At 40.1% G+C, this 23302-nt stretch overlaps 1 protein-coding gene across 6 annotated transcripts in view; it reads right to left on the reverse strand.

Moving 5' to 3' along the window:
- Positions 1–1552: 1552 nt before the first annotated feature.
- The window catches only part of NFATC3 (nuclear factor of activated T cells 3), a 204615-nt gene continuing 182865 nt past the window's right edge, over positions 1553–23302 (reverse strand). For 3 of the 6 annotated variants that reach the window (XM_075009209.1, XM_075009208.1, XM_075009206.1), the window contains one exon: positions 1554–5926. In XM_075009209.1, coding sequence (XP_074865310.1) covers positions 5805–5926 — 122 coding nt within the window. In that variant the 3' untranslated portion in view covers positions 1554–5804. Of the gene's footprint in view, positions 5927–13880; positions 13983–23302 lie in introns of all 6 variants that reach the window. The other 3 variants (XM_075009205.1, XM_075009211.1, XM_075009207.1) reach the window with 2 other exon arrangements.

Here is a 23302-nt window from a genome sequence, read left to right on the forward strand (position 1 = left end):
AGATGTAGGTATCAGTCGAGTCCTTGGGGTTAGTTACAATTGTCATCATTTAGTCTCCACTGGCTGAAGTACCTATTTTCTACCCTCCTTAATGAACCAGCCTTCTGCTGTTATATCTTAGGTCTATGCCATGGGGCTGTAGCTGTGGTGGTGTAAGTATATTATAGATAGGTGGGTGAAGTAATCTCTTTTATGGGACCAACTTCTGTTGGTGAGAGACAATTAACAGAGTTCTTTTAGTCACCAGAAGAGCTGTGTAATTCAGAAAGCTTGGTTCAATAAAATATAGTAAATTTAAACTTAATATAAATGAAATAAATAATAAAAATAAACTTCACCCACCTTGTTTCATATCCTGCCAGTCTCCTTTGCTGTAAGTAGCTAAAAGCATTGATCTATAATGCTAGTTACTGTAGGCTAATTACATATGATCATGTTGGAAAAATGCAGATCATTGTTCAAACATCCAACTCTGTATTTAGGAACTTTCACATAATTACTTAGCATTAAATCACTGGGACAGTGGTCACCCTTTCTGGTTATAAACAGGGACTCAGTAAACAGTGACTGAGTAAGTGACTAACCCTGAAGTGATCACAATTCTCAGAGTGCATGTGATTGAGAAAAACTGCCTCCTCCCCCTCTTGGACAGATGCAACACTGCCACCAGCAACTCTAGACCTAGCTTACATTTGGAATTTGTTCAGCTTTGAGACAGATATGGGTTTATCAACATCCTTAAGAAGTTAGTAACCAATCAACCTTTCTGTAACTCATTAAAATGCTTGAAATAGATCAATCGCCAGAATTAGTAGCCATACTGAGGTTCTGATTTGTCATTCGCCTCCCAATAAATCAGTTTAGCACGAGATATCTAATTCTTGGATTGATACATGAAAATTCACTATATTATTTAAGCTCTCCATTAGGAGGACTGTGTACGTGGATCCTCTGCACACCAGGGAAAAGAATCAGGTTACACATCTACACTAGACTAAGGAAGTTTACTGCAGAAACGCAGTTCTAGCTTTGTCAATTGTGTAGCTAAATTTGATGTATCTGTGCTCGCCTAACTAGGTTGTCTATACAGTACAAGGACGATGGGAGAGTTTTTCCCATCGGGCTCCCTTATTGTTCACGTCTCATGAGGAGTACAAGGGTTGACTGAGGAGTACAAGGGTCAACTGACTCCTGAGGGGTCAATTTTGCACATCTCCACTAGACACGTCAAATTGGACACTGGAAGATCGCCCTGGAGTGTAGACCTGCCCTCACTCCAGAGGCATCAGTTCCAAGGACAATAACAGGGTTCGGACTGATCTATAGTGACAGAGCTCCAGAAGTCCGAATCCACTGTGCTCACTTGAACCTCTGTAATTACATACTGGTTGATAACTCACTTTTTTGAGAGTGAAACAGATTTTTACCCACTAATTTAAATTCCATATGAATTTTATTTGAAATTACTTCTGAAAGTACTGAGGTGCAGGTTGGGTCATCTTGTAGAAACACTTCAGTTACTGACATGATCATTAGTTTTTATATTGCATTTATACAACAGTAACACAGGCACTTCTACAGTATAATTAAACTGGGTATAAAACAGTTGCTAGTTAAATGTCTCATGTACATACCGGAGCTATGGTCCTCAAACTGTCATCACTGGAACATTTCCATCCTGTTCCTGAAACTGCTTCTCTCCCATTGTTAAAGCTACTGTTAGTATTTACAAAATGATGTCTAACTTTAACCTACACATGGATGCTTTGGATTTGAGTCTCTGCTGGTGCCCCATCCACTCTTTGTCAATCACTTCCCAGCAGCCTTTGTTGCAGCATTTGGGTCTTTACTTGTTAGGTGTGAATTCAGGAGTAATCAGATTTCTGGATGAAATCAAAATCAGAGAACTCAAACATGCTCAATGACAGAAGTCTGCAAGAGTTGAGCAGATTCAGTACTGGTCAACAATGCTGCACAGGGCAAGAGGGGAAATTGCAACAGATGGAAAGACTAGATGTTAACAAGTAATTCAATGTACTTTAATATGTTGAATATTTTTTTTTGGCATTCTTCATCCTATTCTAACATCCTACCTGCAACTAGGCCTTTTTTTGTGGTTGAGTAATTGGTTTGAAAAACTTTGCCAGGGCACAGTTTGTGTGCTTTCTAAGACTAATTCATTCTGAACTGCAAGAGTATTGCCAATTAAGTCTTGAGCTAGTTTGTACTAAAATATGCAGCCATTTCATGATATTAAGAAGGATCATAAATTTGGTATCCCAAATAGCACTGGAACATACCTGTCCAGCAGGCTGACTAATGGATTAAAAACAATTTTACTCATCTACAGAGGTTATATATTTCAGTAAACAGTGACACGTTATTTATTTTCTCATTTATTTCAACACTATGATTTAAGAGCCTAAAATACAAGTTCTTCCCTTTGTATTTCTCAAATAGCACTGCAATCATAACTTACAAAATGTTTAAAATACAAAATGTACATGAAATTACAATACAAGGCTCTGTAAACATCTAGAACAGAATCTTTAGTCTTAATTGTCCCACATTTTAAAATATAAAACTTCAATTTGAACAATTTCCAAACCTCAAGGAATGACATCCATTATGTGTATCAAAAATAGTTTCAAAGCTTTGTTTGCATCAGAACAAAATTGTCATTTTTTTCTTTGGTTCACAAAAGATGGCAGTTCCACTGGTATAATTATAGATTTAATAGAGGAAATCTGATTGCCAGATTTGTGGTTAAATTCAGAAAATTAAGTTACTTTTTCACGGCCCACATCCAATGTGCCAAATACTTCTTAACATTGATCTTCCATTCTCTCCACAGAAGACAGGCTATTATTAAGGCTTTCCTTCATGTTTAAAATCTAAATGTCAGTATGGAAAGCGGAGACTGAGGAAGAGTAAGTGGATGCCAACAAATTATCAAGTCACAAGGTACTGTTGTAAAATTAAATTTGCATAGTCCAATGGAAATTGTGTGCTTTTAACAGTCTTTACAGTATCACACAAGCCAAAATAAAATTAAGACCCTTGTACTGAAGCTTTTACAAGGCAAATATAAAAACTGCTTTAGTATCCAAAGCTATGTATATATATACTTTTAAATAGGAAAGCATCTCTAGGTCTACAGGCATCAAGGTATTTAAAGGCATTAGAAGATTTAGTGCATAGCAACTCTGAATTGCATGGGCTCCCATATTTTAGGTACAGTATGAATTCCAGCTATTCACTCAAAGGACTTGCAAGGAAAACAGGCTGGAGCAATTGTTAGGAGCACAAAACCCACACAAGTATGAAAAGCTCATAAAATTAGACTCCTAGAAATATGGGGTTAATTCAAAAGACCTCGTACACTAAATGAAAACTGAAACACACCTTGCCACCAGCACGCAACCTAAAGACAGTCACACAGCTTACAGTGATTTGAACAGTGTTATAAAAACATAAGCTGTATTTTTAAACACTTCAGTGTTTTAGCATGTTAAAAGTTAATGTGAATAGGGATAAGAACTACAGAAGCACCACTGACAATGACAATTATTTTCAAATAACAGGACTGCCAAAAATAACTATTTTGAGAGACACACCAATGTACAGTACATCAGCTGAAGGATATTTAACTTCCCCAGAACACACAGTTTATCAGAAAGGAATCTACCTGTCCAGTGGCCTTACATACGCTTATATGAGAAACAGTAATTAAAATATTTACCACTATGGTAGTTCCAGAGAGCATTTAAAAATGTGTTACGTTTGCTTAGAAGAGTTCCATTTCCACCAACGTTTGAAATGTAGGCCTTTTCTAAAGATCCATGGTCAAACAAATACAAAGATATAGTCTATAACCTTTAACAGTATTGACAGAACATTACATCTAAACATATACAGAAATTGATACTTCATGTATGTGAGAGTTTCTATGTAAAGCCTCCTCCAGCTGTTCTGCCAATACATGTGTCAACATAAAACCTGTATTTACTATAGTGAGGTTTTATTCCTAATGACCTCAACAATGGAGTGTATTTAAGACTTTCTTTGGTGTGTTACTGTAACTTAAGAACATATATAGATGAAACAGCTTCAATTCTCCAAAACAAGGGCATGTCCTCTACATGTATTAATTGCAATAAGAAAACTCAAATAATTGAACTAATTCAATGTTGCCAACCCTTATACGCAATCAAAGTTGAATGGATTTGCTTTTCATTTTCACCAGCACAAATAATGGTTACTTCAACAGAAGAACAGAAATCTGGACTAAAAGCAATTTCAAGTATGAAAGTGTACTTCTGATCACATTTTGCTCTATATGAATCACTCATTTTTGTGTGTACCCTGTATTTTCCAAATCAGACAGGTCTGTAAATGACAGCCTCTTGGTAAATACTTAACATGACCTAAATAAGCAGTTTCAGGTTCTCTCCTAGGATTTTAATCAGAAGCCTGAAGTTTTAAAAGCCATGTAGTGTAAACATTACTATCAGATGAAGTGGGTAAGTGAGAAAAACGCATAATTTCAGACAAAATTATAAGGAATTATATGCCACAGTCATTGTCTCATTCACTATTTCTCTGAAATAAACTGCTTTATAAATTTACCATTAACTATGGGCAAATTACTCAAATTTACTTCCTTTAAAGCACTTGCTCACAGTAAGTTTCTTTATACAGGTAAAAATTTAAGAAACTGTCACGTCTAAGTACCATAACTTAGGCAGATGAACATATAGAAGAATAATGTAAGCAAATAATTTACTGCATAGAAAATACTAGAGCCATTGAAGATTGTTGTATTTCAAAACAGTATTTCATAGGGCTAAAACACAAATCCCCTGCAAATATCAAAATTTCCCCGTATTTAACATGGCTTTGAAATAAGGTTCTTTACATCAAAATCTTAGTTTTCAATTTTGATTACAAATGTAATGTTTCTATGAAAAATATTTCAGTAAGGAGCTTGTGCTAACAAAGTACAGGAAGATTATCTATATAGCTATAAAAGTTAAATTTTGGAATGTCATTTCTACCTCAACACTTCCATGATGGAATGGTCTCTTTGCAGCCTATCAAATAACATTTTCAGACTATAAAGAAGTGAAGATCTACATTTGGCTTTGCTTCCTATCAAAGAAAGAAAACACTAAAGTATTTTATACACAATAGCTTCCAAGGCATTGGCTTAAGATGACAGGTTTTTATTTATTTGTTTTGATTTGGTTTTTTTTTTTGTTTTGTTTTTTTGCCTTTGGAAGATTTCATTATAAAGTTATTTTTTAATCAATGGAAGCTTAAAGGCTGTTCAGAATGACCAAAGGTGTACAAAACTGTCAACTACAATTCTATTACCTCTTCTAAAGGAAAGCAGCACACTGAAGAGCCGTATTAAATTTTTCTCAACATTCAGTACTGTGAATATTATAAGAGCAAAACTAACATCTCCACACATTAAGCACTTACAATATAAAAGCATTCTAATTTAAATGTAAAACAGCAAAGCTCATTTGTAATTTTTAAAGTTAAAATATCTTGTTTTGCTTCTTTGTGTACATTTACCCAGTCATTTTTACAGCACTTGAGAAACTAGTATTAGAACTGCTCTGTCTGTACATCAAAATGTAACCCACTAAAAGGGTTATGCAAAGGTCCATTGTTCCAGTTTATAAAAGGCCACAGGAGTTGGAAGCACAGTGAATGTAAGAAAAGGGGATGAAGAACAAATTTTCAGAGAAAACTTGAAAGACTTCATGGACATTTAGGTGCAAGTAGAGCCACTTTTAGACTTCATCCGATATTCCTGTCTCCCGAGATCCAGGGCATGTATTTGGAGATTGGTTGGCCACCGCTGGTCCATGTGACACTGAGATCTGTGACATATCTCTTCCTATAATCTCATTCACTAAAAAATAAAAGTATAATAGAATTATACAAACATAATTGACAGTTAATGTAAATATACCAACCTAATGGCTCGCTGTTACTTCTTTCACAAGTGCAATACTCAACTATATCCTTCTGAAAAATCTGTCAATGGTGCAGTCAGTATGTACAGAAGATGAAAGAAAAAACTTCAACAAACATTAACAAATGAAAATTAAAGCCTATTTATAACACTATCATATTACAGGTTGAACCTTTGTTAGTTTGGCACCTTCAGGACCTGACCAGTGCCAAATGAGAGAATTTGCTAGACCACGGTAGGTCAATATCTCGCACATCACCAACATTTCCACTGCTTACTGGACTCTTAGCCTGCATCTACACTATGAGCTACAATCGACTTTATTAAAATCAATTTTTTAATGTTGGGTTTTATAAATTTGAATTTGAATATCTCATCTTCCCACAGGCTCCTCACAAATTCGACGTATTGCAGCCACACACAAGTTGACAAACATGGACTGTTGCAGCAGTGTATTGTGGGAGCCTATCCCACAGTTCCCTCAGCCCCGTAGCATTCTGGGTATTTTCACTGGTACAGCATGGGAAAACAATGCTCCACAAGAGGCTGTGGGTATCTGACGACAGCTTCCTACATTTAATTTCCCTCATTCCTCCGCCGTGTTAAGCAAATGTCCCTTTTTCCAGGTGGAATCTTGCTTGTCTATGTGATTTGCTTTTTATAACTGAGGGGAGGGGTAGCAAAGCAGTTAGAGCATTCTCCTGTGGAACCTAGGGCTGTGAGCTCAATCCCTGATGGGGCTGTTTAGGGATACGGAGCAAATAGATTTAAACAAAAATCTTTCTGGAATGGTGATAGGTCATCTGCTGTGTGTGCAGGAGGTTGGACTCAATGAAGAAAGCGGATAGGAAGGGTTAGAAAAAAAGATTTTGGGCTTCCCAGTTGACAGGCTTTCAAAAATGGGATGCAAAAACACTTGAGCATATGCAGAAGTGGAGGGGCTGAGGAAAAAAAAAATCATGTGGCCATACTGCAGCTTTGCAATCCGCCCTGAATAGGAGGTAGCTCAGTTTTCCACTCTACAAGCAACCTGGAGAATTAACTTAGGGCAGATCTAAACAGCAGCTGTGCAAGATTAAGGCTTGGATTTGGATTCAGACCTCCTGGCAAAGAAGATCCTCAGAACAAGAATTTTCTCTCAAAGGCCAGTACACACGGGTGTTACGTGGAAAATGTGAATGGCTCATTGAAATAGTTATGGCTCCTTTTCTCTCAAAGGCCAGCCACTCTAGTGGCAATGTTTTTTCTTCCCTTGAGAGAGTATTTTCAATGTTTTTCATAAGACCACCTTCCCACTCCAGATCATTGATCTGGAATGGATTAACCCATAACTCTGAAAAGAAATTCGGCCTTAGCCAAAGCCCACTGAAATGAATGGGATTACGGTTCCTTTGGTCACTACAAGACTCACTTGGCTAACTGTGGTAATTGTAGAGCTAATACATTGACTTCAATGGCCTTTGCATCAAGCCCATACTGTGTCTGCCCTCTCAACTTTCAACGGCACACCCTATCCTCTGAGGGAAGACTTCTCCCGAGTTGGCTGCAAGGCCCCCGAGTATCTTAACCACTGAGGCAGACTTCCTCCTGGTTGGCTGCAAGGCCCCCAAATAGCTGTCAGCCCCCAAGTATCTCATCCACCAAGGGAGACTTCCCCTCCATCAGCTGCAAGGCTCACGAATAGCAGCCAGTCCCCAAATATCTCAGCTGCCAAAGGAGATTTCCCCCAGGCAGCTTCAGGACCCTCACCATGTGCAAGTTGTATGGCAGCATATTCATCATGTCCTTTTATTGGTTCAGGTCAACCCACTTGATGCGGCTGGGCAAGGGAAAGTCCTAAACTGCGTGGTGACTCTGGGGGAGCGGAGGGAGAGGATGTGGGGGGCAGGACAAAATGTAAATGGCTGAAAAGAAGTTTCTCAGCCTCTCATACAAGCATGGCCCCCACCCTAGCTGCCATGCAGTGCAGGGGGGCACAGCAGCTGGCAGGAAGTGCAGAATAAAAAACAGTTCCACAGACCCCACAGCCGCACTAATAGCAAAGGAAGAAAAGTTTTTCAGCCTCTCATATGAGCATGACCCAACAACCATGGGCTTCCAGGTGCCGAATTGAAATGGTCTTCCCGTTGCCTAATTCCTCCACACCTTAGAGCAGTGGAGATGGAAGAGGCCACAGCGGAGAACTGTGGGGCACTGTGAGGCACATACGGGACATCTCTGGAGGCTAATGAATTTGATTTAAAGACTGCGCGCTTCCACAGTAGTCTTCATTCAGAATATTAGATTCAACCTGAATGCTACACCAGTCAGGTTCTGATGATATTATGGTACCAATATTATACACAGACCCTGGACTGGTGGCTGTAAACAGTCTTTATGGGACCATGGGGAAACTTGGCCACACTCATGATTATGTATTTATCTGGCTAACATAAATCACGGTGGATTATGGATGTTGCCAGACTAGAGAGTGCTGGACGAGAGAAGTTCAACCTGTACTTACAGACAACATATCACTTCTAAACATCCCTAAGACAATGGCTTTTAAAAACTTGAGTCTCAGTATTTTAATCCTTTATTTCTTTTAAGGCCACACAGAGGCACAACACAGGCAGGCACATTTTAGGTCTTGCCATGAAGTTATTTCTGCTGCAGGCTTCATCTGGCCATGGAAAACAATTATCTCAAGCTATGTTAGCATAAGATCCCAGCACTACAGTTAAGTACAAACAGTACTGTGTAGGCCCCCATAAATCCTAAAGAGAGCCCTGATGGTATTTTATTCCTAAAATGCTAATATACTCAATTCATTGTATGGAAATTTTAAAGCTGAAATTACGGCAAGTGTCTAAAACAGCAAGCAACGGGAAACTCTCTTCCCTTAAACAGTTTTTTCATTTTGAATTTTAAAGTAGTAAGGACAGCAAGGTTTAATCAAAGTGTGATACTAGTTTACAGAAGGAGTAGCACTGCAATGAACATAAAACTGAACACCAAAAACCTCCAGGTATGTAGTTCTGACCCACAAAAATCCACATGTTGTAACCAAGCACATGGTTTAGAAACCTCTATGGAAATATTTCTAAAAGACGAATTTCAATAGTCTTACAAATTCCAACCAATATACTTAAATACAGTATCACAAAAATATCTGATTAGTAATATTTCAAATATCAGCAGAAAACCTGGGTCTGGGAGCCCAGTGTAGCTGAAAAGCTTGTGTCTCTCACCACCAGAAGTTGGTCCAATAAGACGACATTACTCCACCCTCCTTGTATCTACTACCCTTGGAATGAGGATGTGTCTACACAGCAAAGTTATTTCGGATGTAGATGAGCTATTTTAAAATACGCTATTCCTGAAAATCTCTTCTGAAATAGCTTATTTTGAAATAATGCTGCTGTGTAGACATAGCCTGACAGGGCTACACCAAAATGGGGTACAACAGAAAACACATACAAAGGAGGAACACACAAACTATATTTATTCTGGACAATACAGACACAAACAATTTAGACAGTACTTGTAATGAAACTATACTAGATGTAAAAAGAAATCATGAAGGCTCCAAAACATTGTGAAGTTGACATGACTTGTATTAGAAACCGCACTCTTAGCATCTTCTATACTCCACACTAAGAACACCTTTTGAGGCATCCCCCCATCCTCCAACTCCATACACACATTCAGCAAGCTTGAAACTGACTAAGCATGTAAGTAATCCCATTGAACTAGGGTGACCACATCTCTCGCACTCAAATATGGGACAAGGAGAGTGATGCCACCCCAGCCAAAACAGGATGGATGGTCACCCTATCTGGGAGTCAGGAGGTGACTGCTCTATGGGGGGCTGTCACTCTCCCAGTGAAGCTTCCTGCTTCCACCAGCTGGGCAACCACTGTGCTCCCAGTCCGGCTCCCCCATCTCCCCCCCCCTGCCAGCTGAGGGAAGCGGGGGGGCAGCTGCGCTGCTGTGGGGTCCAGCTCCCCTAGCCAAGGGAAGCTAGGGGGTGGGTGCAGCTACAGCATGGGTCTGGCTCCCAACTACCCCAGTGGGGGAAAGTTGGGGGGCAGCTGTGGTGTGGTGGGGGAACCAAGGGAAACTGGGGAGCTCCCAGCTACCCCAGCCAGGGGAAGCTGCGGGGTGGGGCAGTTGCAGCCAAGTCTGGCTCCTGACTCCCTCAGCAGGGGAACATTGTGGGACAGCCGCACTGTGGCGGGGGAGCTGGGGAAGCTGGGGAGTATCCGCACTGCTGTACGGGTCCAGCTGGAGCCAGGCACAGCAGCACCTGGTCACTTTCCAAGCTCCTGCTCAGCTGCAGAGAGCTGGGTGCAGCAGCACCTGGCCAGTTTCCCAGCTTCCCAGTATTGTAGAACAAAGATTGCAATAGGCGGGTTTTACTTGATAACTTCAACAAGTTCTAAAATCCAGAGGCTTCTAAAGCTTTTTTTGTTTCATGTTTAGAATACAACTGTAGCCCTATGTTTCTTTGCACATGATGCAAAGAAGCAATACTGACAGCTGCTGTGCCTGGCTCTCAGCTCCTCAGGGCTGAGGGGCTTCCCCCACCTGCCTCCCTCCTCCCCCCTTCCTTATCCTCCTAGCCCTTGGGAACCAGGAAGCTGACCAGGTGCTGCTGTGCCTGGCTTCCAGCTCCATGGGGGCTCGGCAGAGCAGGAGGAGGGAGGGGAGAAGGGAAACCAAGTGCTGGAGCTGGCAGCGGAGCATGGAAAGGAGCAGCCCTGTGGCTTACCCCGGGCTTCCCCCAGCTGGGGGAAGCCGTGCCCCCACAGGCTCCAGCTGTCTGCTCCCCCCCCCCCGCCCCCGCAGCTGGAGCCTGGGATTTTGACATTCACCTTAATACGATTAATATGTATGTCGAACTCACATAAAGCAGGGGTTTACTGTATAGGGGTGTTAACCAATCACTTTGAACATATACCAATTACTTATGTTAAACTAATCTCTTTGGTTTTGTATTTAGCTGCTACATTCTGAGTACCTTTCCTTGACCTGAGGAGGAGTTCTGTCCAGCTTCAAAACCCGTTTCCCACCCCCTCCCCCCAACAGAAGTTTGTCCAAAAGAAGATATTACCTAAGCCCCCTCCCTCTTCTGATATATTAGACACTTTACTAAAATACAGCTGTTTACCATTTAAGTACATTTTCAGTATTCTGTAATTTGTTTGCAAGATAGCTTCTTATTGCTAAACTCAGTTTTTGAAATTATAAAATAAGTAAGACTATTGGGGGTAAAAAAAGTTATATTAGTGACCTGAAACTCTTCTGCAGGTCAATCAGACCCTATATTAACCTTTAAAAAAAATAGAAATCGATTGTGGATGAAAAGCTCAAAGAAGGGTGGATGCATTGTTGCTGACAAGATGATAGATAGTAACTCAATTGAATTAATTATTTAGAGCAGTGGTTCTTAACTTTTACTGCAGTCTGCACCCCTCTGGTTCTCAAAACATGTTTTCGCAACCCTTATCAAAAATCAAATATGTCCTCACACCACTTATCAAAAATGGAGATAACATGGGGGCCTATACACTTTTAAATGCATATTAAATATATGTAAAATAGTTTTATGTTATTACTCACCACAAATAATAGCACAGTAGGCATACAAAAATATGCAAGTACTGCCCAAAGGTGTTGCAGAGTTTTGTTGTGGAAGTAAACTAACTGATGCGATAACAGTTAGTTGCTAACTGAATTCATACATAGGTTGGCTGAAACAAAGTAGCTGTACATACACGCCTGTGCTTAATTTGTGTATTTGATGATTTACCATCTAAAAAAATTTGGTATGTCTTGCACCCCCAGAAAGGGCATCACGCACCCCCAGGGGTGCATGCACTCCAGGTTAAGAACCACTGATTTAGAGATTCCTTGTTAGCATATGAAATTAGTTCTATATGAAATTCATAATCTTGCATAAATTTGTTTTACAGATTTTAAGTAGCTCACAATAAATAAGTAACTTAGAGGATGTGAATTAACAATCTTTAACCAACAGCACCTTCCACATATTTTGTATTTTAAACCTGCACTTCAGAAGGCAGATACTTTGAAATAAGCTGCTTTGCAGAGGAAGGTACTTTCTAAAGCATTTTACATGTTCTCTTATAGGCAGCACAGGTATTTCAAGTCTTTATACAGGCTTCACAAAGGACAGTGGTAGTTGTAGAGAGACTCCACCACCACCACCGGTTACAACATCCGCATCCAGCAATAAGTGCTGAGGCACATTTCTCTGGATACAGAATCATGTTTTTTGATAAAGAAAAATATTTCCAGCTAGCTGAATGTATTTCCTTTACATACAGTAATATTTTTGATAATATTCCATCTTTTCTTTTAAAAAGGGTCTTTGGACTCCCTACCAATGCTTAGAAGTACAAAGCCAAAACATGATGATAAATTAACCCTTTCTTCTAAGCCACTGCACAAAATGCTAATGTTCTCATACCACAACCTATATCTCAATCCCTCTGCTTTTACAAAGGCCCGATTAAACAAGTGGGTTTTGCAACATACCTTGAAAGTTGGCAGATCCAAGCTAGGTCTGGTTATGAAATGGAAAGCATGACTGAAACCTGTATTACTGAGAATGCCCTGGCAGGTCCCTCTTCACTTATTTCAAAGGATTATACCATCAACACCTTACAACTGTGGTAGCGTGTCATGAGACTATTAGCACCCCGTTTAGGACAATGGAGATCCAGACCACCACTTTATCAGAAAGACTCCATATAGATTATCAACAGTTCAGATATAGAGCACAGCTGTTGGGTACTCTATTGTACACACTACTTGCCAAGTGCCCAGCCATTCCAGTTTCTGAATCATTTTAAAACGAAGACCTAGAACATATTCCATTAATCTAAGCAAAAACTGACAAGCAGCATTGTGTCCTGTCACTCATCTCCTTGAATTAAATGTATTTTCTAACAAAACACCTACCACAAATGCATGCTGCTTTCTTTTGTGCTGTTTCGAATTCTAGCTGCTTCTTTTACTGACAAGTTTTAATACTGTTAACATTGCTATGGTAGTAGGTCTACGGGGACTGTAGAAATCAATATTTTAGAATCCTATTTCACTTTGAAGTTTTTAAGGCATTAGTATGACAAAACCGTTTAAATGTTTTAGTGTAGTCTCTCTTTAAATATTAATTGGACAACAAATATTGTTATGATTAAGGTTACAGTTATTTTCTTATTGAATAACCCCCTACCCATAGCCCATTACACTACAGGCAACTAGCCAGGTATTTACAAAGTTCCAGTTTATCCTGATACCTGGGCTGATACTCCAATTTCCCATGTTCAATCTAATTTAGTTAAAATCACCTAATTTAATATTAAGTAGTAAATTAGAATTTCTTATGTTTAAAAAAGTTCAAAACTTAATATACCACAGTGAAAAGTTAGCTAGTCTGGACACTCACCGATCCTGTTCTACTAATAAATTAAAAGAAGTTAAAACAAAAACAAAAACCACATCTCAAGCATTGTTCTCACTGCAGTAAACTAGACTGCTTTCTTATAATCTACTGCAGCCTCATGGAAATTCTGCAGCAGTTTCAAATCCTTTTAAAAACTGAGTTGTTTTATTGAGTTGTTTGACAGTTCACATCTAGTTCATATTATCAAATTCTTCTGTGTAAGCGTAAAGATTTGAAATAGTCTATTTTTAAAATTATAGCTTACATTCCAGACCCATATTCTGCAGGAATAGGTGAATTCTACACAACATTCCACATCTGTGAATCACACAAGTCTCTGTATGTAGTAATATTTCATTATTAAAGAACTACCAGAATATTTTTCCTTCCTTAGTCTTGTGCTCCAATAAAAACATTGAAGCATTTAAGCAGACTCACCCTCTAGATTTTCCACACAGGAGTTGGACATGAATGCTGAATGTTGAGTCCACTTCTCTGCTGAACCTGATCGCTGGTATTCCAGGTCAGAGATAAAATTGTCTGTTCAGAGAAGAAGACAGACATAACTACTGACTGGCCTACACCAAGAAGTCACACTTCACTCAACCAGGAATTGGATTTCACTGATTTTTTTTTGGTCATGGTACTGACTTGCCAGGTCAGATAAAGTACCCAGTTTCATTCAAGATAAACAGTGTATTTAGAATATAACTTTGCAAATTAACAAATGTTATTAAAACAAGGTTGATTAGCATGTTATTGTTAGGACTTTTGGCTAAAATCTGGCACCATTAAGGTAATCAATGTTTACATTTTAGCTAACAGATAACATCCCAAATTTACACTACATAACTTCAGATTTTTGCATCTTGTCCACGTGAAAATTATCAGTAGAAATAATCATGTCCAAAGTCATGTTTTTTCTTAAAATAAAGTCTCCTAATTTGCTTTTTGTGGTCTAATTACCTTACTGCAAATCACTATTTCCTCGTCCCTGAAAAGTCCATGCAAGAGGTAGCCAACAATTATTCTGAATTAAATAAAACCCTTGATTTCAAAGAAGAATTATATCTATTACAGTGAATAATTACCAAAATATTGATCCAATTATTGAAATTATCATCTTGCTTATTCCTCAGCATACTCTATCTGTGGTAATCCAGCCAGGTCACAGAAAGAAAAATTCAAGTTTTAGGAAACCGACTGTGACCCTGAAATCACTAATACTGACTGACAACTATGTCATAAATAGCAATTCCTAAGGAACTGTCAAGAGATGAGAGTATCTCAGATGAAGCAACAGTCTTAGGAGATAACTTGCGAAAGTGCTTAGTTCGCAGTTTATAATTCCAGAAGAGAGACCACTTTAAGGGTAGAATATTGCATTGATCAATTCCAGCTTTTTCATTTGGTAGTGTTTTGCAGATGTGTGACTACCAATTTTTTTAAAAAGTATTTTAGGCAATTGTACAATTTCTAATGGGGGAGGGTGGTTTGATTCAGTTCAAACAGGTTATTTGGTTATCTTATATTGTGCTAGTGCCTACTGGTTAAGATTCTTGAATACTACATCTCTCTGCTTTGCTATTATGATATTCACGAGTCTTACTTAAGACGCAAAGAGGGGAATGAGGATGTCTTCATTTTCTAAAAACTTAAGACTGCTTCAGATGAGTTATAATTGTGCTGGGTAATTCATAACTAGTCCTAAACTTTGAGATTGAGCAACTCAGGCAAGTACTATCCTTGTTCAAATAAAATATGCATAAAACTTTTAGGAGAAAAACATGAAGACAAAGGACCACTAGTTCTTTTGAAACACCAGGTCTGGCTAGTAAGAGGAGAGAGCTCTTCCTCCAAGTGCGTAAGCACAATTACCAGTAGTCTTTCCATGGGGGGAAGAGTGGCAGGAATCACAGAATTCAGGGAGAGAGGGAAATGCTAACGAGGGACCTAGCGCAGAAAATCCCATAGAGGAACCAAAGGATTAAATGGACCATCCCTACCACATGAGGGGGACGGGGCTCAAGTTTTGAATGGAATAGGCAAGAGACCCTTGAACAAAGAGGGAAAGCAATTTTTATCTTTTACAAAAACACCAACCCACTATACTATCCCTACCTACTTTTGAGTATAGAGATGCACTGTTTGGATCACCTTATCAAAAACCGACCTTTTCTCTTAATACAATCAGCCTGTCTACACTGCAGAACTCTTACCATCTTTCCATGTAATAAAGGAGCACTGCTCACTGTTTGTATCTCGGTTCCCGTCAATTATTAAATTATTACTATGTTATCAATCTCAGTGGTTACACTTTCATTCTGAACTCATCAGCTGTGGCCACAATAGCCCCCCTCCTTTAGAAGGGGCATGGTAATGATGGATTTTGGAAGATGCTAATGAGGCACTGCCATGAATATGCAGCACCTCATTAAACAGCAGATGTGCACGATCCTAAAGTGCCGCTTTTAAAATGCGTGCTGCCCGTGTAGCCGGGCGCCTTTCGAAAGGACCCCCTGATTTTGAAAGCCATGTCTTCCTAAAACCAAAATAGGAAGAAGGGGCTTTTGACATTAGGGGGTCCTTTTAAAAGGCCCTCAGCTACATGGGTAGCATGCATTTCAAACACAGCACTTTCAAATTGTGCACATCCGCCATCATGCTAATGAGGTGCTGCATATACATAGAAGCACCTCATTAGCATCTTCCAAAATCCCTCATTACCATGGTCCTTCCAAAAAGAGGGGTCTAGTGTGGCCACAGCCATCCTGAAGAGAAGCCAATGCCAATGTGCCACCTTTGTCTTTCCATATATTCAACATGCCATCTCTTCTCAATGAGTACATGCTTGGTTTGACAGAGATGCAGAGAGTGCCCCAAAGACTCATGCCTATTGTGAAAGTCTCCTGCTGATATGAAAGGAAGACTGTATGTAACTTTGAAAATTGTGTTCTTTCTCTAAGGCCAAGAATCAATAAGTCCTGTTTTACAAGATTAAGTATTTGAGACTATTTTGGAGACCACACACACTACACACAAGCAAAAGAGCAGTCAGTGAACTGAATGAGAATCCAACAATATGATTTTCAAGAGATTTCCAACCCATCCCACTCCACCCCACAGCTAGATGTAGCACAAGCTTTTACTGTCTGCACATTCTCTGTCTTCTGCAGTCAGTGATGCAAGATGGGTAACTTGAAATGAATCTTTTTTAGCAAATACAGTGTATAGGTTTTGTTTTGTATGGGATATATTTACTTTAAATACACTTTAAATTAATATATTTATGGATTTATTAACATTACCAGTAAGCCTCAAGAATATTAAAGGAAGTCTACAGCTTCTCTGATACTTGCCTTCCACTAGTAATTTACATGTAGAGCTATAACAGCCACAGGCATGTTAAAAGTCCTCGTAACTACATAAGATTGCAAAAAAGTAGTCATGTAACAACTTAAAGATCAACAAAATGGGAAGAGGGATAGCTCAGTGGTTGAACACTGGCCTGCTAAACCTCGTGTTGTGAGCTCAATCCTCGAGAGGATCATTTAGGAAACTAGGGCAAATACATTAAAAAAAAAAGTCTGTCAGGGATGGTGATAGGTCCTGCTCTGAGTGTAGGGGACTGGACTCAACCTGTGGAGGTCCCTTCCAGTTCTACGAGATAGGTATAATCTCCATACATGTAAAATAATTTATTAGATTAAGAGCTTTCATGTGGCAAACCCAGTGTTTAAAGTGATACAGGATTGCTTTTTTTTTTGTTTTGTTAGGATACAGACTAACACAGGTAGGCAAACATCTTTCACAGTTGGCCGTTCCCTCGCAGAGATTCTACTGGTTTCTAATAAAAGAGGACATATGGTAGGCAAAGTGCTTTGTTATATCAAACTATTAAGGACTTGGTTGACTGCCTTACAACTTGCATCAGAACATTAAAGAAGGTACAGGTACTGCCGTTGACAATTTCAAGGTTTATATCATGTAATTTTTTTTTTAAATTAGAGTCATATAATGTTAGGGTTTGTCTACATGGTGCATTGATCTGCACCAGAGAGATGTAAATTGTAATGCACATACGGAGCATTTTCATGAGCTTACTGATCCCTGTTGACCCTGCTGCATTCACTAAAAATTCCCTAGCATGCATGAACAAGAACATATGTGCCAGTTATTGACTAACATGCTAATGATCATTAGAATGTACACTGCTTTGCTGTGGACTAATACCTCATGTAGAAAAGACATAAGAATCTGCATGGATAAGATCCAATACAGTAGGGTTACAACATTTGCGAGGGTTCGTGTTCACAACCCTCATGAATGTTGATTTTCGTGAATACGGGGGCCCTGGGGATGTGGCGGCTGCCAGCAATCCCCGCCTGGAGCCCTAGGGGAAGCAGCAGCTGCTGGTGCTCTGGGCCCCAGAGAAGTGGCATTCTCGAATAACTGAATTCGCAAATGTCACACTCACAAATGTCGAGACCTTAGTGTGCTCTGAAAAAAAGAGTTAGCTAAACAAAGTAGCATTTATCTGGCTCCTCTTTCACTCCTCCTCTTGGTGGAGGATATTTACTTCCCAATCTGAAATCAAGTCCCTCCATCTTCCTCCCAGCACATGCCAACTGCTAATGCAATCCCACTCCCAACTCCTCATAACAGCTGTTGTTCTTACCACAAAGCATCAGAAAAGGGTACAGCACTTCATTTTATTGCAGAGCCACATTCTTGAAGTATGCTAATTTGGGCAGCAACATCAAATGAAAGGAAATATTCCAAAACATTTTTAAAAAACTCAAATCAGAAATCCTAGTTTAGTATAGTCAGTAACAAAAACTCATTTTAAATATCTTCCAGTGTATAGCAAGATACTACAAATTCAGTCTCTGAGTACATCAGAAATTGACATCCTACACCCAAGTCCAGTGGCTGCAAAGTACACAGAGCCTTACTGTATGGCTGGCAAAATCAGATGTCAATTTATGGAACACTAGTTCAAAGGAGGCAGTTTTTGTTTCCTTATTCCTCAAAGCAGGATTTCAAGTATTAGATTTCGTATTTCAGCATTCATGACACTTTGTAATAACAGCATAGTTTAAATGTATAATATACACTAATTTGTTGACTGTATTGTATTTTTAATTTTTATATAGTGTTCACTTTTCAATACATTTCAATTACCCTGCTATTAGTTACTACTGAAATTCTGTGAAACTGGTGAGCACCTTCTCTAGATAAAAGTACTGATTGATAAATCAGCTAGCAAAGGGTCTGAAGCATCATCTGTGCTTTCACATAATGGAATATATAATCTAAAAAGAAATTATTGACCACAATACTGTTATGCGAAACAAATAGGGAAAACAATTGAAGAACTGTAGATGGGAACTGTATCTTACGAAGAAGCTCCATCATTTTGTGAAATTTGTTAGAGGGGCTCTCCATCTAATCTCTATGTAATGAGGAAACGATGAAATAAAAGAGGATTAGCAAAAGGGTTATTATACCTGGTACGCAACACAACTGAAGGCTATTATAGCCGCCTAAAAATTATACACACTACCTAAATCCATTATATATATTATGCAAATGCACAAAACAATGAAATTTACATAAATATAATTCAGAAATAGAAATAATCAATAGCTTAACTTTTGCAAAAAAGTTAAAAAAAGAATATTATATTTCATAAACTAAAATTTGGCATATGCTTGTAAACTGGAACACCACAAAGGTTAAGAATAACTTGCTACAAATTAACAAAACAAAAAAAGAAGCTGAAGACCTCAATTTATACACTGCTACAAACATTCTGAACTAGAATGACCAGATTTTCAAGATGAAAACCCAGGATGCCTGTCCTGGGGCAAGAGCACACAGGGGACTGGGTCATACAATGTTGGATGTATATGATGAAGATTAAATCAAATGCTGAATCCTACTTGCTCTAGCCAGGCATCCCTGTCTCCACTGTCTCATGGATATCGCAATCTGTATAGTGAAAAGGGTGGTTTGACACACTGAAAAGGATAGGATGTCAACTTGTGACAGACCACAACAACTACGATGTATTTATGCAGCTGTCAGTTTCACCAGCTCAGATGACCAATGGTTTTGAGATGGTGAGTGTGGACAAGTTTTTAACAATGGGAGAACACTGGCCCTCATGAATGTGTGGCCATTCTCTAGTTGGAATGTTAGATGTGGCTTTGAAATGGCCAAATCTTTCATAAGGCAAATACTATGCACTTCAGCGAATTCATAGGTGAGTGAAGAGCATCCTTTTGTTAATTATTTTCAAGACAACTTCACCAACATTAATTTATTGGTTTTCAGGGAACATGATATTATAGTATTCTCAGTATAAAGGTTCAACTCAAAAGTGAGGTGCTCAAAAATCTAACCTTTAAATGGATACTAATTTTCCAAACATTTATAAAACCCTATCATTTTACTTCATAATCTAAAAAAGAATATTAAATAAGAGTTAGCTTATAATATCAAATGTCACCATTTTTACTTCCATACCATTTTTTCATTTAATCTTAAACCTCCCCACCCCAGTTCCTGTGGCTAGGGCTGCCAGAGAGATGGTGGGCGCTCCAGCTCTCAGCCCTGCTCCTGCAGGGCCAGTGCGGGGCTCCAGCTCCTGGACATGCTCCGCAGCAGGGGTTGTGCCTCCTAGCCCCATGGCAGCCTTCCAGCCCTGTGCGGCCAGCGGGGGCTCCGGCTCCTAGCCCTACAGCAGACTCCTGTCCCCTGTGCTGCCTCAGGGCCAGCAGGGTCTCCAATTTCTGTGATGCTGTGGGGCAGGCAGAGGCTCCAGCACTCCAATGGCTGGGAGCTAGCTGGGGTGCTGAGACCTGTTGGCAGCCCCAGCAGCAGGAACCCTGGCGAGGAGGTGCTGGCCACAAAAAAAATCTGTGTCTTAATGTTGAACTACTCCCACAAAACTGGACATTGACGTATCTATGGTTATGTGATACCCAAGTATAGGAAAGCTTTGTGGTCCGTTCCAGATTCACCAAGGTTGATGGCATTTTCTGGAACTCCCTCCAGTAACCGTTTCTGGAAACAGAACTCTTTCCATTTTAGATTTCTGTGGAGGTGGTACGGGGTGACAGAAGGGGAAAGGATGAGAAGACAACAAAGAAAACTCTGTTTATAAAAAAGGACAAAGGATGGGCTGAACTTTTCTGAGTGACCCATTCAGCCTATTAAAGTTAACAATGCCTGTCAGTAATTGGAGAAATCAAGAGAACAGAGGCCTGCCTCAGGCCTTCCTTCACAGAGGAAGCACTTTAGCGTTCCTCATACAAACCGGGAAATCTTTCCTTTAGCGAGCAAGGAATTGCTGAGAGACCCAGTGGAAAGAGCAAATTCTGAAGGAACAGGTGAGACCAGGAGGGGTAGGGACAAAATATGCTAAGAATAGGGAGTAAGATCTTCATTCAGAAGCACACAAATGTCAGACATTTGAGGGGGAAAAAGGAGAAACAAAACAACCCTAAGTACTGCCATCTTGGAAAAATTAATCCCAATTTCCTCAACCTATACCATCAAAGCAGATATCCTCAGTCCCTTCAGCTGACTGGAAATGAGAGCATAACAAGAGTCCCTCAGCTGTTTAAAAATTTTCCAATACAGGTTGAAACACTCTCATCCAGCAACATCCCCAGTCCAGCAGGGGCAATGGATATTGCTGGATCAGAGAGCTCCAGCTGCGTGGCACTCAGCATAGCCCTGCAAGTAGGGAGCCCTGATGACAGCCCATTTTGGGGAGCCCCAGGGGAGCCTCAGGCCAGGGAGCCCCCCTACTAGGAACCCACCTGGGGTTGGGGAGCCCCACAGCAGGAAGCCAGTGGATAGCCAGCCCAGAAAGCAGCCCTGTAGCTGCAGGGACTCCTGACAGATGGAGGAGCCCACAGACAGAAGCTGGCTGGGGCATGGAGCCTTTCCAGCAGCCCTGCAGCGGTGGTGACCCCGGGGCCAGGGGAGCCCCTGCAGCCTTGTGGAAGAGAAGTGCAGGAGTGCCCTCCCCTCATTCCTTCCAGAAAGCCTGGAGGCTTGACCGACCATCATCCAGCAAATCCCCTCGTTCAGGACCACTCAGGTCCTGATGATGCCAAACAAGGGAGGTACAACATTTATATCACAAATTATTACATTCTGTAGCATCCTTCTGATTCAGGGCTGGTATACAGTGGACATTTCACAAATATAACTGTGGTTTAGGGGTGTGATCTTTTTATGACCCAACTCAGTGATTCCAATAAAAGCCTGTTTCAATGCAGTTATACAGGAACCTTCCTGACCAAAGTAACCATTACCTATATAAGGACTTTCAGAGCTGTGTATCTACACATGGAGAGTTTTTCTGTTTTAACTATGTTGGCACTGTTGAGGTGTTAAAACTTTAAAGCACAGACAAGCCACAAGAGAAGCAGTGCTGTTCTAAGTGACAGACTGTAAGGGCTAAATGCAGATATGCTTAGTGAATTATGGTTAAATTAGACCCTTACAGAGGGACAGCTAAATAAGGATTCTTCCACTTGAAAGAATATTGAATTTATAAACAAGGGGCATTTGCCATAGAAGAAAGTTCACAAAACTCAAGTCTGGTTATCACACATAAGACATCTGATTTCTGGCAAAGAGTATGAAAGATGCTCTTAGTGATTGGCTACATAAATTAAAGTTGGCTTCTGCAGCCTAGGCCTTCAAGAACAATCACCTGAAGAATGAACCTGCTTCAAATACAAACTGGAGAACAGAATTCTAGCACAAGTCTCTCTTACTAGAAATAATGTTTTTCAACTTGCTGATTTCATTCCATGTGTCACTTGAACCTAGATGTCTTGATGTCTCAAGAGGAGGCTAGATGTACCTTGGAAGTTCTTTATGTGAATGTATTATGCTGATTTCCTTGACTGTTTTCAGTAACTACATATTTCAGAGTGTGAGTATTTTAAAGACTGAAGCTGATGCTTGCTTGTGTTTGACAGATGCACCATGCAATTTTCCAAACTGTTGTGTGTTTTTGAACTCAAGTTTTAACAAGTCATACCAGAAGCCCTTGTTTTCACCAAGGTTCAACTTCATGGAAAGCTTGTTTTCTTTAAACTGAAACAGCAAAACAAGTTATCATTTATGGAACAGAACCAACCTGGAAAATTCAGATTTAAATATAATAAATCAATAAATTAACACAGTCACTATTGCTGTTTGCTGTGTAACAGCATCAGTACACAGGTAGCAGTGCTCAAGCCTACATATGCAAATGTAGATACAAACAGGGTTAGGCAGCAGTTGAACAAGCATTTGACAATGTCAAATAGTACCTAAATGTCAGATTTGCAAACTGTGGATCTAGTTCAGGGGCAAGCAAGATACAGCTTGTCGGCCAGATCAGACCTGCCAAATCTTTTAATCCAGGCTGCAGCCAGCCCTACGGCTGAGGGTGGGGAGAGACTTCTGGTTTCAGGCACTGCCTCCAACGCCCAGGAAAACCAGCCAATGGGAGCTAAGAGATTTTGCTGGGGGCAGAGGCAGTACAGCACATTTTTTCAGCTTCAGTTAGCTGATTTCCAGCCGATAGGAACTGAGCAATATTGCTGGAGAAGGGCTTTCCACACTATCCCTGCCCCCAAGTGCAGAGCGCCACGGGGAACAGCCAATGGGCTGGGGCTGCTGGCAAGCAGTGAAGCCTGCCTGAAAGTGCTCCTGGCCAGGATCTGCTTAGGTAAGCACCTGCCAGCAGGAGTCTGGTTCTGGCAACACACCCCTACCCTCTCCCAGGCTCTGCACCTGCATCTATACCCCTTGCCCAGGCCATAATCCTTTTGTGCACCAATATC

This window comes from Carettochelys insculpta, chromosome 14 (genome assembly GCF_033958435.1).
Source record: "Carettochelys insculpta isolate YL-2023 chromosome 14, ASM3395843v1, whole genome shotgun sequence".
Lineage (NCBI taxonomy): Eukaryota > Metazoa > Chordata > Testudines > Carettochelyidae > Carettochelys > Carettochelys insculpta.